Consider the following 19,403-nt stretch of genomic DNA (forward strand, 5'->3'; position numbering starts at 1 on the left):
GGTCTCCCAGCCATCAGTCCTATTAAGCTCTGTTTTATTTGCTGTTTTCAGTTGCTATCAGGAACAAGATCAACTGAGATCTGTGTTACATTCGAGTGTTCCCTAAGCAGGAGCTACTGACACACCCTACAGAAACTGTAGACTATAGACTGAACAGCAAGAGATGACATTGTGCAGTAAAAATGACCTGAAGGGAGAACACGCCCCAGACAACTAAGTCCATGTAAGGAGACCCTGGGAAGGCAGTAACATGGGAAGTGAGGGCTGGTCCTGGGCCATGGGGAGGGTGGGAGGAAGAGCTCAAACAAGGCCACAGTAGGAATTAGCTGTCACTGAAGCTCACATAGGTATGGCTATGCATAGGGAGGCTTTGCATCAGGGAAGGGTGTAGAGATGGTCTCTTCGCTTAAAAAAAGCTCCGAAGTCCCAAATAGGGTAGAGAGAGCAAAACAAGGAAATGTACATCAGGAGCTACTGCAACAAAAATGAACCAGTAGGGTATAAATGAGAGAGAGTTTCATGATTTGTTCTCAATAATAAAAAAAAACAGATGGTGCCAAGAAGGCAGACCTGGTAATATTTTCCAACTACTCAAGAGGTCAGACACTGTAAAAGGAAAGGAAAGATACCGGGTGTTGCTAGAGTTAGTGAAGAGGTGGAAGATGAGATGAAATCAGTATCAAGGGAATCTGTTCAATGCTGAATATTCCTGGCCTTCAAAGCAAAGTGAAGGATCCTAGCAGCAGAGATGAGGATGGACATCTGACAGTCTCTTCCCTTAGTTCCCACACCCGATCCTGCAATAAAATGGGAACTGGAAAAGCCATGGAGTCCACAGGAAGCACCGCCAGACAGAAGATACGCTGAAAGACACACTGAAAGGTGAGGTTTATTGGGATGCATGGCCCAAGCACAGAAAGATGGAGAAAGCTCAATGTTAAGTCTCATCTAGTTCAGCAGCTGAGGGTCAAAAAAGGGTAGCTTCACACAGTCTGATCTCCTAGTGTGGGTGTGCAGGGAAGAAGGAAGCACAGAGGCAGCCGTTGCCGCTGGAGGGGAGAAATCGTCACATCCACTTTGTCAATGCCAAAGAATCTGAGCTGACATTTTTCTCTTCCCAACAGTCAAATCCCACCCCACCAGCTGCACGTCACAGCTGATGTCCAGCCAGGACCTATCTGAGTTAACGTCAGGCAATTAAAGTGTGCAACAGCAGCTTCTCCCTCTTGCACATATGCAACTTCTCTCCTAGTAGGTCACTCCAATGGCCAGGGGAGCAGAGCAAGCAGGCTCCCTCTGTTACAGCCATGCAAATGGGCACCAGCATTTAGCTTGGTCACAGAACCCAAAAAGAAGGGTTTCCACTGCAGTCTCTCTAGAGATCTCAATACATCCCCTTACCAAACTGTCAGAGGCAGACTCCTTTCCCCTTATTTTATCTGAGAAGCTCTGACCTTTAAAGTACAGACGTCTTCCCATAGGAACAGGATGCCTGAAGAAGAGAGACAGTACACATGAAATACCTAGAAGTGATTAAATTGGATTGACGAGGAAGTCAGGAAAGATAACAACCATGGGATTATGCTGTCAATTCCAAAAAACTGCAGTGACTGTCATAGCACTTCATCCAACAGATAGAGAGTGGCTGCAGTGCCAGTTAGTCATCATCAATGGCAAAGTACAGTTCTACTTTAAAAAGTGCCTATGCTGGGGGAAAAAAAAAAAACAACACCCAAAGAAATGTCCCCTTGTTACTCAGTAGGTCTGTTCCCTTCCGGATATCAGAGTTGCTGACTTCTGTGAAATATATATATAGAAAAATTACTCCAGCTTTTACATCCAGTTAACACCACACAGCTCCACACCAAGAAAGGCAGCTGGTGTCCATTAGCATCCCAGCAATGTCACCACTATGGGAGACTGAGCTGGTGTCTCTTCTGATTCATGCACAATCAACAGACTTGTTAAGCTGCAATTAGAAGGTCAGATCCTTCCTTGCAGCCACTCCTTTGCTTTCTCACTGAAAACAATAGGTTTGTGCAGGTGCCAATGGAAGCAAAATTTGGAAAAAATGGGCTTATGTGGGTGCCAGTGAAGGTAGCATTTGGTCTACTGAATCCTTACAGCTGCTAGGAACACAAACAACAGAGAGAACCTATATTGGCTTTGAGGGTGCCACTTAAAAATAGCATGAGATAGCAGTTTTAGAAAGTAAAACATAAGAATATTTGAATGGCACCACACTGAGATGAACAAAAGGAGAGCCCAGGTGAGGCCACATGTTGGTTATTCAGACTGTTTATCCAGACTAGATTACTTTTTCTCCCACAATAAGCAGAAGGAATTTCCCCCAGCAGTACCAGAGGTGATTGCCTTTACTGCAGCTGGTATCACATTGAACAATATTGTACATGTCTCTCCTGCACTTGGCTGTGGCTCACCAAGGTTGTGAAGGGAATAAAACTGAGATCGTCTTTATCTACAATTACATATTCAATGTTTTGCCCTTTCCATTGCCAGTTGTTGAGTTTTCCCTCTCATCTAAGTGATGAATGAGCATCCACAAGGCAGGGATGCTGCATTTGTAAATGTCAAACATATTATAAGAACCTAGAGTAAAATAGTCAGTAAAGCTGTTGGATGTCTTGTCTCATTCTAATTTAAAGAAAATGGAGTTTCCCTCCACCTGCAGACTCACTGTCAGCCATTATTTTATTTACAAGCAATTGTGTGCAACAGGAAACATTATCAGTGCATGGAGGAGTTGAGCCAAGAAGAAAAGGAGTGGAAAGCCTCCACCTCCAGGTTACCTATCCCATCCAGGATCAAAGTGACCAGTCAATAGTCTTTAAGAGTGGCTCAGCCTAGGAAATTACAAAATAGATTCCTGCTCAGTTGCCTGTGGAGGAACATCCCCACCCTTATCACCCACCCTTCCAGAGAAGCAACTACAAATAGCAGAAAATGGACTTTATCAGGTGGAAATCTAGGGTGCATTTTTTCTTGATATATGAGAAGCTGATTACCACAGATCACCTGTGCAAGTATCCTAAGGGGCAGGGTAAGGAAAGCCTGGTCCATCACTACCCAGTTACAATTTCTTTGTGGAAAAACCTGCAAACTGGACAGTGCTTACAGCAATTTAAAAAAGAAAGTGCCATCTAGGAATCCAGAGGCTTCAGTTTGAATCTCATGTGAGCAAAAGTCAAGGTTCTTTGTCAAAAGGGGGAGAATCTGGTATAAGAGGCTAACACTGGACAAGAGAAAACAAAGATAACACTGCAGTGGAGATAATAGACAAGAGACAATCTCCATCAACACGCTAGTCAAACACAGCCAATTTCTAATGTTGACTAGAAGGTAAATAGTAAACTCAAGACTAAAGGCCTATCACAAAGGCAATCAGTACAAAACCTGGCAGACAAATAATATTGACAAAGATCCTCCAAAGAATCAGCCCTTGCTGGCAAAATGCAATCACTGTGGATAGTCCCAAAGACAAAATTTGCACGCCAAAAAGGACCATAGATAATTAGCACTACACAAGATGAGTGTGAAGCAAAGCAATGAAAAGAAATCAGATGCTAATAATCCAAAAGTAATGCTATCTATGACTTCCAGCCTCATATAATTATTTTATTAAAGCATTTACATACTCCACACAGAGATACAGAAATCCCATGAAGAAGGATAAAGTCACAGTGAAACAGGGAGTTGATATCTGCAAGCAGGGGAAGATGGAAAATGGGATAAACATGGTCTTGGTTTCATCTCTGGAAAAGAGTGGTGCTTCACTGTTCTCTCATTAAGAAGATCATGGCATGAAAGGGTGCTGTGCATTGATTACCACAGAGGATGTGTTCCTTTCCTGGGCAGGGACAGAGAGCTCTGTATGTACAAGCACTTGGCTGGAGGTGATAAACTGTTTAAACGTCTGCCTGACAACTTGAGTGAGATTTCAAAGAAGGTAAAGCTGAGAATGTGAACAGGCCTCCTCCAGGAGGCTTATTTAAATCTAGATTATGCCTATTCTGGAGCCTAAAATAGACTACTTTTTAACAGTGTGCTCACCAGCACCTGGGATTCACTAGCATCCCATAGTAGCCAGTCAACTATGAGATACATATCTAACTGCCTCTTTGAAAGCACAATTACCAAGTCTACATAAACTGCTGTCCTGACTACACTGTAAGTTGGGTGAATTTCTAAACACAGCCATGAGCAATCAAACTCCTCCTCCCCTGAGCTTTGACAGAATGCTTCAGTCACAGGGAGACAGGGTGCCTCAATCACCTCCACTACAGGAAGGCAGCGATCTATGGGCCACATCACAACAGTCCCCAGAGAGCACCCCTCAAGAATAATTTGGGGCGGCTAGTCTGCAACTTCCAGGGGAACAAAGGCAGGCAGAATATCATTGGCCACTTGGAACTCAACCAGCACATCAGATCTGACCTCCCTGAAACAGGGAACCCTTAGTGGCCATAAAGCAGTCCAGATAATGACTTTATGTCTTGTCCTAAAATCCATCAAATCCGCAAGTCCAGCATTCTTCACTTCCAAGCCTTCATGATGCTGCTCAACCATGACCCAGACAAAAGACATTGGTTCAATACCAACCATGAAGACCTCCCCTCCACATGGCAATGCCCAGACTCAAGCTCATTTTTGCACGTGATATTGGGAAACCAAAAGCTCAGTAAAAGCAAGCTTGGAAACCCACTCTATACTCTAGTCCTAGTTTTGCAAATCCCCCATCTCCAACAAAATATATGTTGGCTTACAGAGAAGCACGTGTTTCTAGCAGTTATACAGGAGCTGTTAGATTTTACTATTCAGTTGTCTGAAAGAAGAAAAAGAAATCTCCTCTGTTGGCCTATTAATCTGTCATAACGAGATTCTTCATAATTAATTTGTCCCTAACAGTTGCTTTGTAATGGTAGCGAGAGAATATTTCAGGAATGGCAATTACCTCTGGTGTCAAAATGATGAGGAAAACAAATGTTCAACCATCAACAAAATGCAGTGCCTTTTCCACTCCCACCCGATGGCGGGTGACAGCACTGCACATCAGAATTACAGTGCGGTTAATTACTAGGCATGTTGCAATTGAGAATTCATTTCCCCTCTTGAGATGAAATTTATTGAGCAATGCAGGTGGAAGGAGGGGCATCTGCCACTGCGATGGGGGTTGTGTGGGGAAGTGGTCTTATCTATACATTGCTTCTTTATTTTACTACACATACATCCAACAATTATAAGCAGTGAACACTTTTTAAAAATATTTAAAGGAACCTTTCTTCATTAGCTACACATATGTCCCACCATTTCAAAGATTTTGCCAAAAGGCACAGCTTGACTTCTTTGCTGTTGCTTTATTTAAATATAGTATCCTTCAAATAAAAACCACATGCCTGCATTAGTCTTTCAATACTAATATGAAATATAATGGGTTTCTAGGCTGTTTGTAAATGGAAGAATACCTTGGGCTGTGAGCTCATTGGATTTCAGCATGTTACAGAACCCGACATCTGTTTCTAAAGTGAGATTTCCAGGAACGAAGCTAAGGCACGCACAATGTGGAGATCGTCTCTCCAGGTGACGACCAAGCTCTGCCAGTGCTGGGAATCCTACTCCAGAAAGAGACTGGGATGGGGAAACCTGCTGGCTCGGCTGACATTGACACAGGTGTGCAAAGCCACAGCCTGGGAGAGCTGTCCTGCCCGGAGCTGGCGATGAATCTACCCAGCACCTGCATCTCAGTTTTCTCAGAAAACCAAGAATCTTTGCCACATGAGTTGCTAATGAATGTGAGACCTGGCAGGGGAAGTCTGTATCCAATCTGACAGCAGCACGACAGAAGCCAGGGAGGTGGCAGCCATGGCTGAGGCATCAGCGGGAGAAGTAAGGGCAGAGCTGGGGCAGGCTGCAGGAGAATCAGGAGAGACGGAAGCTGATTCAGGCCTGGTACAGGATGGCAGTGCAAGTGAACAGAGAGGTCAGCTGTGCAGAGCTAGCAAGTGAAGCTGCATGCATTCAGATGGGGATATACCAGAAGAGGTGCATGCATGACGCTGCTTCTGCCTGCATTTTGCTCAGTCCTGAACCACATTACCAAGCACTTGCTACCCTAAAATCAAAACATAGGTTTAAAAGAATCAAACATCATCCTCACTCCTAGTACCGACTCAGTCCCTAGCCTGTGGCCTCTGGAGCCAGTGGAGGTTGAGGAAAGTTGCAGTTGATCTAACCCTGCCAGTCAGGGAGGCAGGAGCTGGTATATCTCTTGGGAGCTGTTCACATGCATCAGGTTGCAGACAGCTCTTGTCTTCAAGCACATAGCCCAGTACAAGCACCAGCTCAGAGTGAGGAAAGCACGGTTCCAGTTAAAAGCCTTGCTGTTTCTCACTCCCCATCGCTCAGGAGCCATCATTTCATTATAACAATGCTCCCCAGTCAAGGATCACCACTCTGTATATTGGCAGTGAATAATTCCCAATTCAGACTGCCACAGCAAAACCTCAGCTTACTGCAAGAAATAGAAGCAGGAAAGCTGTCCTGGAGGGGAAGAGAAGAGACAGAACAGGCGATACCAGAGCACTCCAGAGATGAAACAGCTCCTGCTGGGCTCTGGAAATGCCCAGCTGTGCAGCCTGACCGTGAACACAAAGGAAAAGGCCCAAGGGAGGAAAGTGTATCTTCCTTACTTCTCTTCACACAATGGTCCTGCGATAAACAAATAGGAGTGCAAAGCCTGTTGCCCCACAGCAATCCTGCAAAAATCAACTTGTGTTCAGAGCAACGCTGCAATAACAAACAGGCTCCACAGTTACAGAGTTCACAGGCAACTCAAAACAAGTACACTTTCAAACAGAGACTGCAGGGGCAGTAAAGACATTTTAGGAGCTGGAGTTTTTTTGAAAATCAATTCTGTTAGTGACCTTTTCAGTGAATTTACCTCTAAATTCAGCAAAGCTGGCAAGACAGTAAATGGATCCAGGCTTGGCAGGAGGCATTTCATAAAGCATTGTGCATGTGTGTGTATGTGCAGGCGCACATGCAGTCTCATTGTTATAGTGGAGCTAAGAACAGAGTGAAGGCTGTAGAAAGATGATCCTTGTCACTATGTTTATCTGCTCCCTGTGGGCCCCTTCCAAGTCACATCAGCTCTGTACGCTGACAAAAACAAGTTGTTGCTGGTGTCAGAACTGCCAAGATGATGCTGCTGCAGAGGAAGGAGCAGCAAGCTGCTCTGAACGATGCACCATCAGCAGAATTTGCAGCCATTGAGACAGGACTCTCAAGTTAAAAAAAGAAAAAAAAAAATAAAACCACACCACCCAAATCAATGCTATGGGACCAAAAGTAGGCTTAACTAGGCTAGCAGTGAACGTGATTACCACCTTAGATTCACCCCTCCAAAGCCATCTTTGAACCTTTATCTTGGAAGTGCCTATTTCAACAGAAGCACTCACATGCTGAACACACAGGCACATGTCTACAGGCAGACAGATGTGCCTGTCTGTATGTACAAAAACACAGACGTGCTCACACGAGCAGATTTCTAGGCAGGGCACCTTAACACCCTAGTCAATAAAGTAAGGAGTAGCTTCCAAACCTGGCACTGAAGTTTACATTTTGTTTTGTTCCTCAACTAAATCAGCTACTGTTCCAACTCAAGAGAAACATAGCTTCCTTTTTTCCTAGTCCCCAGGGCTTCCTCAGCCTGGCAGAGTCCTGTCTGGCCCTCGGGCACCGGATGGAGGAAGACAGCATAGTTTCCGTCACAGACACCTTTCCCTCAACTATGCTAACAGAACGGTCACCACATAGGTAAAAGGGTTTGCCTGGAACCCACTAAGACATCTTCAATGTTGCCAAGAAGTCCAGAAAAGTGTTTGCAGGACACCACCCACCACAGCAATTCCCTCAACACTGACTTAACAGACTAAATTAAGACACTGGCTTGACAGGTTAGATAATCGTGTGCTACCCTCCAGCACATTCTTTTATCAGATACACTTTGGGGAGAATGTGATAAGGTCACTGGTTTAGCAGAGCAAATCTACAGTATTCAGTCCTGCTCTGAAATTCCAGCCTGGCCTGAAATGTGAAATATCCTCTGCACGCTGCACCAGTCTTTTCACTCCTGTTTTTACATCTCTGTACTCCTAATTTGGGGTCCTTCAAGCTGGTGTTTCATTGCAAGCTGACTACAGTAACCTTAGAAAGGGGAACAGAATCCACAATATGAGTCTTGTTAAGGACTCAAAGGACAAACAAAACAACATCTGAGAAGCCCAGTTTGGCATTGCAAGTACTGATGTGTCCTTATCCTCAAATGAATGTTTTAGGTATCTATTTTTCCTAGTCTCAGATAAGATTATTTAAATTCTCAAGCCAGCTGTCTTCCTATTTCTAAAATAGGTAAAGTGCTGGCTACCTGTCAGCTCTATTGATTTTACAGGTAACCTCCAACAACCAAGTCATATAAACTGGCCAGTAGTTCAAGGCTACACAGTCCTTCATTAGTAAAACATCCCTACTTAGGGCCTGATCCAAAGTCAATGGGACCAGCCTAAAGTTACAGTGGCATCCTAAGCAATTCCCACTTTCTTTTTGTTTCCTTTCCTCTTTACACAGTCCTTCAACCCTCTGAGAAATCCTATGTACATATCTATTTGCACCACCCACATCTAGGGTGAAAATCTAGGCAAATAAATAAATCTCAACCATGAGCTCTTCAAAGAAGATACCATCCTTGTCATATTTCTTGACTTTGCACTGCTGAGTGTTCATTTCACATTGGGACTCAAGGCGTAGTCCAAACACTAAATAAAACAAGATTATTTCTTCACTTTCCATTTGCTCTTTTTATAGTGCTCCTCATGGTGCAGGCTCCTTGCAGCCTACATCCTTCAAGGGCTTCCTAATGGTTTCCTCACTGTACTGGTCAAGATGTTCTTCAGATATTCCTCTGGCTATTACAGCAGCATAGGGAAGCAAAGTAATGAGGTCTTCCGGGATTCAAATGAAAAGGGATAGCCCCACCTGGAGGAGAAAAGGCTAAATGCTCCCAAGGCACACAGTTTCACTCCTGCTGGGGAGGTGCAAGAAAGATGCAGGACCACTCAGGCAAATAGTGTGCCTGACACCTCAAACTCATGCTCTTGGAGTAAAGCACTTCAGGGACAAGGGTGCACAGCCAGGAAGAAAAGTGCAATAAATGAGGCACTGCCTCTTTCCCCTCACTTCTCTCCTCCTTCCTCCTCAAAAAATGTCACAGTGAGATGGCCCATCTCTCTGAATAAATCACTGCAGAGGACTGAAGAATGTCCTGTTTTATAGGCACACATCCCCAAAAAAATGGATCTTCCTCATGCTACAAAATTAAAACCTAGAGATACTATGGCCATAATGTTCAGCTGACACCACTCTAGAAAGCAGAAGGAGGAAAAGGAAGCGTCTTATAATTATAAGATTTATTTTACAGCTTGTTATATATTTTCAGCGCAAAGCTTTCATGCTTTACATGTTGGCAGGAAGTTTGCTAGACAGCAGTGCTCAAATGCAGAGTCATCAAGCCACCAGCTGGCCCTGCCAGTAGCTTTTTTAGACTGCATTAGTGTCGACCATGCCTTTTAGATGAAGAGCTATCCTGGGGAGCACATAATAGGGCAACCTAACATGATCAGCTCAGGGACTGTGGATGGACTGTGAAGCTCTTCACCTCTATTACTGGTTCCCATTTAGCTTGATGACAGAAAGTCACTGCCACCTAACAGCTATTCTGTGTCTCCTAGGGAAGCTCATTTGCTTCTTCTTGTCCCAGTTCACCACAGATTGAAGCGCAGGCAAAGAGAGCCACCACCGCATGCCCTGGCTGTGGTGTACAACAGCCCACAGTCTCCATTCACAGTTGCCTTTTTGAAGGAATGCCATTGAGCTCCTGGGGATTTCTCTCTGCAGATGCAGTCCACCTCCATCATAAAGAAACTATTTTAGGACATCACTACCTATTACGTAAGGCACACTGTTACTGAATCAAGAGGGAAGTCCAAAGACACAGGCTATTTCGTTGGTCTGAACTATCCAGAAACTGTAGGTTTATTTTAAAAACACATGCACACATACACCCACTCATTTTCTTTCCAGGATCCTTCAGTCAGGCAACTTCACTATGAGACACAGCTCGTTTTGAAAACACCTATCCCACCATAAGAAGCAAACACAACAAATGCCAGGAATAGCCTCCAAGGAGCAAGAAATAGTATTCTGTATAATGATGGCACAAGGTTACACCTTCCAAATATGTGCCCAGATACTCACAGCCCAATAACCAGGAGTTTGAATGAGAACATCCTCATTCTGCTCTCAAAAGGAGGAAAGTTAATTAACCTCCCCAAATGGCGTTTCCCTGACACAGCAATTCTGTAGCCAGAAAAGTTAATTCAAGAATGGATTCCCACAGTCTCCCAAGAAACCCTGACCACAGATCATTTCTCTCCTTGCTATCTCCTCTCCGTTAAAAAAAGTACCTGTATCCATATTCACAGCAGTAATCTTTTGTCTTACATAGCAGAACAACAAAAAAATGCTCTGCTCAAGATTTTCAACTGTGGCCACTAGTGCCGAAATCTGCAAGATGACCAACCCACTGCAATCCTCTTACTACACTGACAACAACTTGGAAGCCCATTGATGCCAGCCCTTAAACAAACTGCATGTTGTGAGATACCTCCTGACTGACAGGAGTATCAACAGAAATTACTGCCAGCAATACAGAAAGTGTCAACGAACACATCCAGGTGCTACAATGAGAGGCACACTGGCAATGTCACAGGGTAGGCTGACTTGAGACAAACACTCAAGGAGGCAAACACTCAAGGAGGCAGAAGAATGTCAGAGAAATGCGGCCCTCTACAGAATAAAATGGTTTGTTGAGAAAGCAATAGGTAAGGAAATGGCACTGACCAGGCTGCCCTCCTTCCTCCTCTGACCCAGTACAAGCAGGGGCAGAAACGGGAAGAAATGCCCAAGCTTACATGTGCAAGGGTGGCCAGAATCATTTAATGAAATAGACATGAAGTGAAGAAAGCTGGTATCTCCCCTAATGCTCCTGACACTAGACCTACAGACATCCAATATCTTGGGGCTAACCATGGCTACCACTGGCCTTGACATCAGTACACTAGCATTATCATCATATGCAGGAAAAGGGCAGACACACCAGGAAAGGATTCTTAACTCAGGAAAAAGATCCAAGTTACCTATGTGGTCCAGCCACCAGTGGTGAGATGATACAACCACTGGGATGGACAAAAAGACTGACTGCTTAAGCAGGTTTATCCCTGCTCCTGGCAAGGACAGGAATGGAAAAGATGTGACATCTTTTCTCTTGACTGCTGCTGAGGAAGGGCTGTGAGTGTCATCAGGAAGGCGGATTCTTGTATCTCCTGGCTGACAGGAGAACTGGAGAGAGGCAAACCAACCCCAGGGATGGGACACACAGTGAATTTACAGCTACTGCTTCCTGCCTCATGGAAGAGTAGTAAATACACCCCCAATCTGCTGGCCATAAAAAGGTGCTGAGAACTGAGTGGCTGAGAGCATTAGCATCAAAAGCAGCCCATGAGAGACAGAAAAACAGAGTAAGATTGAAGAGAATTCCTTGGAGCTAAGTGGGAACCTGGCTAAAAGCCCCTGGGGAACCCATTTCCTTATTAATCTGCTTTACATTTAATTGTTTCCTAAAGACTATGTCCCTGTTTGGCCCCAACAGGCTCAGGGACTGGTGCTGCCACTGAGGCTTCCCATCTCTCATCTGAGGCCACAGGTAATTTAGAGGCTCCAGTTTAATGGCTGACTGGGAAACTGTGGAGAACGAGTTAAGCATTGTCATTTACACTGGAGTAGCACCCACCAGTATGTTGAGTACCAGGAGGAGATGCACGGAAAAAGTAATTTTCTACTCCCAGCTGCAAGCCCTCACCAAAGACAGAGTCACAGCAGCTGCACCCAGACCTGCTGGCACTATCTACAGTCCCAGGGCCACTAAATCCTTGCCTCACAGAATCTCTGTTCTAAGCACAGCACCAAAAGTGAGGGTGGAAATCAGTAACCAATTCATACACATGCTTAAAAGAAAATTCCAAACTCTCAGCATATGAAGAGGAGGTTAAGCTGGCCTCACTCGAAGGACAGAAAGCCAAGAGAGTACAATGAATGGCTGAGAGCACCAGAGATCTATCCAGGGCTGAGGCAGTAGAAGTAGAAGCAACATCAGGATAAGTATCCTTCACACACAACACTTACTTGGGAGGGGCACTCATATCCTCTTGGACCCATCCAATGGTTAACCTTTAGTACCAACTCCGATGAAGAAACTTCCTAAAAGTCATTCTGAGCTAGTCCAAGACCAACAAAATCAGCTCCCCCAGTGTTGAAAGAGCTGCAAGACGGTAAAGACTTGGTTGCCATCCACTTAGACCTGCACTGAGATAAACGGTTTGGTGTGCAATTGCCCAGGCCAAAAAAAATTTTCCCCTGCCAAGGTGATGCGTTGCCAGCACAAGCACTACAGGGAAGTTGCTGAGGAACCCATGAGGGCTGTCACTGTCAGGCTTAATGGTGGCCATCCATCCATAACACCTGCCAACTGCAGGACAGGCCTCCACAAGCCAATGAGTTTTGCTAACTCATGCTATGCCTGCACCTACTTCCTCCTCTCTATCTCCCAGCTCATTCCTCTTCATGCAGCCAAAGGCTAGTGCTGGCCACACCACAGAGTCATCTTGTGTCATGCTGACATGCTGCGCTTGCCACTGGTGCTGCCATGTGCAGAGGCTGACTCAGCTAGTCTTGGCTGCCAAGCCGGGAGAGCATAGCTCTGTGCAGCACCAGCAAACAGGGCCGTTTCTGGCTGTCTGGGGCATGAATTGACAAACCATCAAAACCTGCGTGACAGAGGTTAATGAAGCCATGGAGAGACACAGCAAAGGTCAGGAATTTGCAAGGGCTGATGCAAACTGCTGCCAAATGACAAGCCGTCCACAGCACTGATAACTCCATAACTTGAGTGTTGCTCAAGAAAGCTACAAGCAGCCCTTGGGCAAATCAAGTTTCAAATGCATGTGGCAGAGACATGGGCAGATGGAAAGTGAAACTCCAGACTCCAACACATCTGTCTCCAGATTATGCCAGGGCATCAGTGCCACTCACCTGGGATGAGGAGCTACAGCAGAACAGCTTAGCATCTTTAGACAGGAGAGGATAAGAACAAGCCCAAGGAAGCCTCTCTGGAAACTATCCCAAATACTCTTAAGACCATACTGATGATGATGTGGATTTTCTGCCAGAGGAATACTAAAGCATGCTGGAGTCCAGTGCCACAGATTTCTACCTGGCCCACTGCTGTTTCCAGCGTTAGAGTCCCCCCAGACTGGAAGTCCTTGGGGAGCACCACCCCATGCATCACAACCATACCAGCAGCCTAAATCCTACATGCACTAAGAAAAAAATGAGGTTAAAAGACCTTACTTCAAACATACTATGCAGACTGGCCTAATTCAGCACAAGCTATATTTCTCACTCCAAAGAGGCCCTGAGCTGGAATAGCAGAGAGACCCTCGTACATATACCACGTGCACTCAACTAAAACTCAGTGTCACTCACAGCTCAAGGTATTGCAGGGCTGTAGGCTGGAATGAAAGGTGCACAGCACAGGACTGAGAGGAGCAATAGGGGTGCTTATCTTACTTCTCACTTTTTCTATTCATGTTAGTTATATCCAAACACAACAATACGTTTTGCAATGACATGTACTTTTCTTTGCCCGATTCTGATATCTTCAGAGATCTGCAAGCCTGATTCATGCCTATTATTTCCCCTCCAACACACTCCTTTTACTTATATCCATCAGCTTTCATGTTATGGCCATTACCAACCAATAAGCAGGTTAAGAAACCACTGCCAGTCCCCTCCCAGCAGCTGACCTCCACACAACCAGTCTGGGCAGCAGAGAATCGGTGACCAAGCCCAAACGCATCTTATCCCATACACTGAGAACCTGAATCTCTAATGGACATAAGTGAGCACTGGTTGCATGAGGCTACTCTTGATGAGGGATCTTCTCCATTGGGTGGTGCAGGTCCTGCAAGAATCTTATGTCATATGCAGCACAGTTTGCCTCTGCTGTTACCAATTTGGTAGAAGGCATATTTAATTATTAAGCTGACAGCTTGATGGTTTACCATACAGCAATGGCTTTGGCAACACACCCGTGCCTTACAGTTTCCAAGGAACACAGTCCATTGCTATCACCTACCTGTGATTTGAGGAAGTCATACTCCTCCGATCCGTATGGGACACTCCGAAGGGAGGTGAGGTAGTCATAGGTGATAACTGCCGTCTGCAAATGAAACCAGAAATGTTGAGCAAGCTCTGCAGTTATCTTAGATCACAACAACCACCCTTCTGTTAGGGAGAATGTATGCAGCTCAGGTTCCAAAGTTTTGGCTCCACAGTGGAGTGTATGGTAACAGACTCATAAGAAATTAAATGAAAAGACTTAAATCGCAATGAACATTTATAGAAAGCAGTGCAGGGACCTCAGTGACATATAGCTATTATTGACATATAGCTTGGCACTCCTCTACTATATTTCATTCAAGAAGCTCAAAGCATTTTCATAATCTCTGTACAGCACCTTGCACAGCGGACTCCCATTCTCTGTCAGCTTCCACAATAAGGTCTGCTGCTAGTAATAGAGGCCATGAAGACCCTGTTTGTGCCCCATCAGTTATCCCATGCTTCATCTTCACACCTCCAACCTGCCTAACCACACTGGTACACAGTGAGCTCTGTCTGGGCAGATGGTTCAGCAGGCAGCAGAGTGGCTGAAGACAAGCTCACCGATCAGCACAAGCAGTGGTACTTTTGGGGCTATCCAACCGCACAAAGGACTAGAGGGCCAAAGGGTCAGATACCCAATTACAAAACAACAATATGGGGATCCAGCTAAAGCTTATTAGCTAGACATAGCCACAGACAATGGAATTGGATTCCTAAGTGCCTTAATGATTTCTGAAAATGGATCTAGGGTATTTCACAATTTTACCCTACAACTAAAGTTCCTCTCTTTCCACAGTCAGCAAACAGAACAGAAACATACAAGTCACATTCATAAAGTTTACCTGGGAGGAGAGAAGGGAATGTATACCTAGATGAACCTGTCCATGAAGAACCTTTTGTATAACTCAGATCTAAAATCAGGTTTCCTCAAACCTCCCTACTGACGGGGCAGCATCCCATTCTAGGAGAGGATACTATCCCCCTCCTTTCACTGCAAACACACCTAGTAAGGGTATAAAGCACAGTCGATGTAACATGAAAGCAAGGAAGGCAAGAGGATCAAACACGGTTTGAGAGAAAGTTGCTGGAACTGACAATAGGGAAACAGTCAAAAGCTCAGACTTGCATCAAAGAGGGGATCAGCCTGGGAATCAGTTACAGATGGACACGCTCCTTCCTTCTGGAGGTTAGGTTTCTCACATTTCCTGTTTTCCAGATTGGAAATTGAGCTTTTCAGGCTCTCTTGCCCCTGGTGAACTCAGAAGCTCCACAGCTACACAGAGTCACATTCAGAAGAAAAATTTTCAAAGCATCCTCCCAACCTCAAAGAACAACTTTGAAGTGGAGGAGGTTCAAATCAGCCTTGCATGAAGGCTTGAGTTGGTTCTTATTTTATCTCTAGTCCACGAGGGTAATTATCACCTCCAACTTGAAAAGAAGCAGCTAACAGATTGGCCTGTATTACAGAGGAAGGGGGAATTAATTAAACGATTGCTAATTACATTGTAATCTTAAACACTAAATTAGTACTATGATGATCCTGATAAGCAACTCTGACACTGCCAAATCCCTGCTAGTGTCTGAGATGTATTCCAGCTACTGCACGGAACATTACTTCCACATACCCAAAACAACTGGGATACCCTCAAAGAAATACGGCAAATGAACAACTGCTCTGCCAGGTTTCTAACTTTACCAGAACATAGAAACAGTCTGAAACATGATGCTGTTCAGGCCACTGACTTCATTCTCAACCAAGACTAGTGCTGTCATTCATGTTACAGTGTGAGGCTGAATCTCAGAGACATAAAAAGACCTACAAGATCAACCAGTCCCTCCCCTTACAAATGCCAGATTACTTCTTTAACTGATCTTGTATCCAGTCCAGTGTTAAATGTCCCAAAGACTTGGGCTTCCACTTTGTGTTACTGAATTCTCAACACCTTACACTCTTCCACCAGGCCTAAACTATCCTCAGATCTCACCAGGTCATGGCACAATGTTCCATCTGAATGGATGTGTCTATCCACACATAAGCAAGAACCAGTTCCCTAAACTGAGGCTCAAGAAGAAATTTTCTGCTAGTGCCCTTCATCCAGTTTCTTAGGAAAGTCTGCAAAGGACTACTGAACCAGTATGCTTAAAATACAAGCAGACTCAAATCTTTCTAATCAAACTCAGGATTAAATCTGTCCAGAGTCCTATAGTTCTAGGTCGGGTTTCTTGATCTCCATGTGTTCTTCTCTCCAGGCTTTTCTTTTGGTTTTTTTTTTGTTCATTACACCATAACTTGTCTTAAATTTTCGTGTCTGCTGCTGCTGAACTTAGTTCTTAAGGATTACAGCCTCTTAATTACAGCCTGCTTTTGCCTGGCTAGGGTCCAATGATTGAATCAAGCATCCAGATAAGAAGCCTGGGCAGGGCTAGATTGAAGGACAGATGCTTTGGGTCCACGTAATGACACCAATATCCAAAAAGTCGCTTGTTTGCTACAGAGTCTCAGCTTTCATTTACAAGAAGAGCAAGCCCAAGAAACTGAGCTTCTTAGAAATGAACACGTCTAATTGCTCTATTGGCTTCACCCAGTCTATGGCTAAGGAATGAGCAGTCTGGGATGCCAGTGCTCAGATGAGAGCTGACCTCTGGCTTTCCAACAAGAAGCAGACCCTGGTCCCAGCTAGGAAGGCAGAGGTCACTGGTGCAGCACTAAAGGAGCAACCGAACCATATGCAGTTCTATATAGCAGAGGGAACAGAGAACTCAAAGAGATAGAAAATTTGTGTTTGAAACGTATACAGACACACAGATATAAACACATGCTGCCATTACCTACAAAACACAGAACACTGGCAGCATGTTTTTGGGAGTCACTGCTTGCAGCTATGGGTGCAGAACCCTCTAATGCATTTAAGAGCAGGGCCAGTGAAGTGCTTTACAGCCCATGACTTGTGACTTCCCTGAAGGCAGAGGATGTGAAAGTCAAGCATGTCTTTAGATTTGCCAACATCTAAAGCAAAGAAAATCTCCTTTCCCCTACTTCCTATTAATCAGGAAAGTAATCTCTCACCGTCGCTCAAAACACGGACCAACTGCACAGCTTCATCACTGCACAGTTCTCACTTACTCTTGTCTTAAACAGAAGATAGCCACTAAAAACACTGGCTTTAAGATTGAGAAACATTGGTCACACAGGCAGAACTCAAGGGCAGACTGGAGACCCCAAACAGCCTGGATAGCAGATTCCTCTCCAGCCACTAAGCTGTGTTCCCTCTCCATGCCTCAGTTTCCTGTGCAGTAGAAGGAAAAGAGCTGCTCCCTGCCACCAGGCAGCACTGCCTTACGGTCAGGGACAGAGCACGAAGCTTAGCACTTATTTAGCACCTATTAGCTAAGAAGGAAAGATTACAGTTTGTATTTCTGCCCTCACCCTTTCAAAATAAACACTCATTTTTCACAATAGTTCATGGTGCAACTTGCACATATAAACGGCATGGCACCTGAGCCAACCCACAGAGCTTGTTTCTTATTGCATCTGCCCTCAGGAGCTGACTCCCTGTAAAACTCATTAATGAAGTGCTTAACAGTCATAGAATATGCAGACAGACAGCTGCTTACCACTGGGGGTCTGTAAATGATGGACATCGTAGCCTGAAGTGACAGATGTAGAATGCAAGTGAGGTACAGGGAGACTGACACCCCCTCCAGAGTCTCTGCTCTCCTTGTTCCTGGCTGCTCATGGATTCATCAGTGAATATCCTCAAGGAGAAGGCAGCAACCTGGTTGGCTGGCAGTCTCCATTCTCAGGTTTTCTGGAGCGGTGATCAATGCAAGGGTCAAATAGCGGTGATGCCAGGCAGATGTAGCATTTATTTTACGAATCTGGAAACCAATCCAATCTCAGAAGTACATCCTCTCCCATCCTCACTTTATGCTTGCTTTGAGAACGATCCTCAAAACACCTGCCCTCCTCTCCCCAAATCTCTCATACTAAGGCTCACAGGGCAATGGCTACCATAGCATATCAATACAACAACCACGATCCTTAAAACAAAATGTTCAAAAAAAATGGCATATGCAGACAAGATAGTTTGAACTAGGTCACTGTTAAAGGCAGCAGGATACCGTACCCGGGTGACTGACCTTGAAGGGTGGCTGATGAAGATGTGGGCCCAAAGTAAGCCCTTGCTCTGAAGGTCCCATCCTATCCAGGGAAGCAGAGACAGTTCTCTGCAGCTGAGTATCTCTGTTTCTTCCAAAACATACGAATGACACCTCTATTCCTTCTATGCTTTCTCCTCTTTTCTGCTGACACAGTTGTCAACAACCTGAAGAGCTCCCTATTGAGCTTCTGACTCCCAGAGCCAGCCGCCAACTGGAAATGAAGAGAGGGAATGCAGGAAACCCCAAGTTCTTCTGAACTCCAATTCCCTTACCCACCTAGGAATCTTCCTGCACATTACGAGGATGAAACTTACTGTAGTAATGGCTCGTCCCACACGAACAACTCCAAAATCATTGGGATCCAGGAACTTGTTACCATACAGATAGATGCCAGAAGTGGCTGCTGCCAACGAGGCAAGTTTCAAGGCCCTTCGTGCCATGACTGATGAACCCTGCTGAGACACAAAACAGTAACTGTAACATCTGAGAAGGACAGAGTGATCCAATGCCTACAGCCCCAAGGGACCTGACAATCCAAGTTTTAATTGCTGCTTTGCTAATGATGCATTGCTAGCACTGCCCCCAGCCAAGAGCTCAAGCAATCACTCAGCAACCGAACGCAAGCTCTGACCCCATTGCTATTTCTAACTCAATAGTGTCTACGGGCCACAAATCGAGAAGTAACTCACTGTGCAAGACCTTGGGCACCCACAGCAAAATATTTGTTCATGGTCCCAAAGGCTTTACAAGGAGAAAAAACAGGTGGACAGAGACAAGGAAGCACATGCTCACCAAAAGTCAATTCTGATCACAGCAACAGGCTGCCTCTTCACTGAAAATGTTTTGAAGATATCACAGCATACGCAGATTGCAAGGGGATAATAGAAGAT

The 19,403-nt window shown here is 44.9% G+C and overlaps 1 protein-coding gene across 7 annotated transcripts in view; it reads right to left on the reverse strand.

Annotated features, from left to right (window-relative positions):
• The window catches only part of ADCK1 (aarF domain containing kinase 1), a 79,547-nt gene extending 60,594 nt beyond the window's left edge, over positions 1-18,953 (reverse strand). For all 7 annotated transcript variants that reach the window (XM_059819654.1, XM_059819653.1, XM_059819656.1 and 4 more), the window contains exons 1-2: positions 18,828-18,953; positions 14,327-14,410 (exon numbers count right to left, since the gene is read on the reverse strand). In XM_059819654.1, the coding sequence (XP_059675637.1) occupies positions 14,327-14,410; positions 18,828-18,953 (210 nt within the window). The remainder of the gene's footprint in view (positions 1-14,326; positions 14,411-18,827) is intronic.
• Between the last annotated feature and the right edge of the window lie 450 nt (positions 18,954-19,403).

Source organism: Gavia stellata, chromosome 7, assembly GCF_030936135.1.
Source record: "Gavia stellata isolate bGavSte3 chromosome 7, bGavSte3.hap2, whole genome shotgun sequence".
Taxonomy (NCBI): domain Eukaryota; kingdom Metazoa; phylum Chordata; class Aves; order Gaviiformes; family Gaviidae; genus Gavia; species Gavia stellata.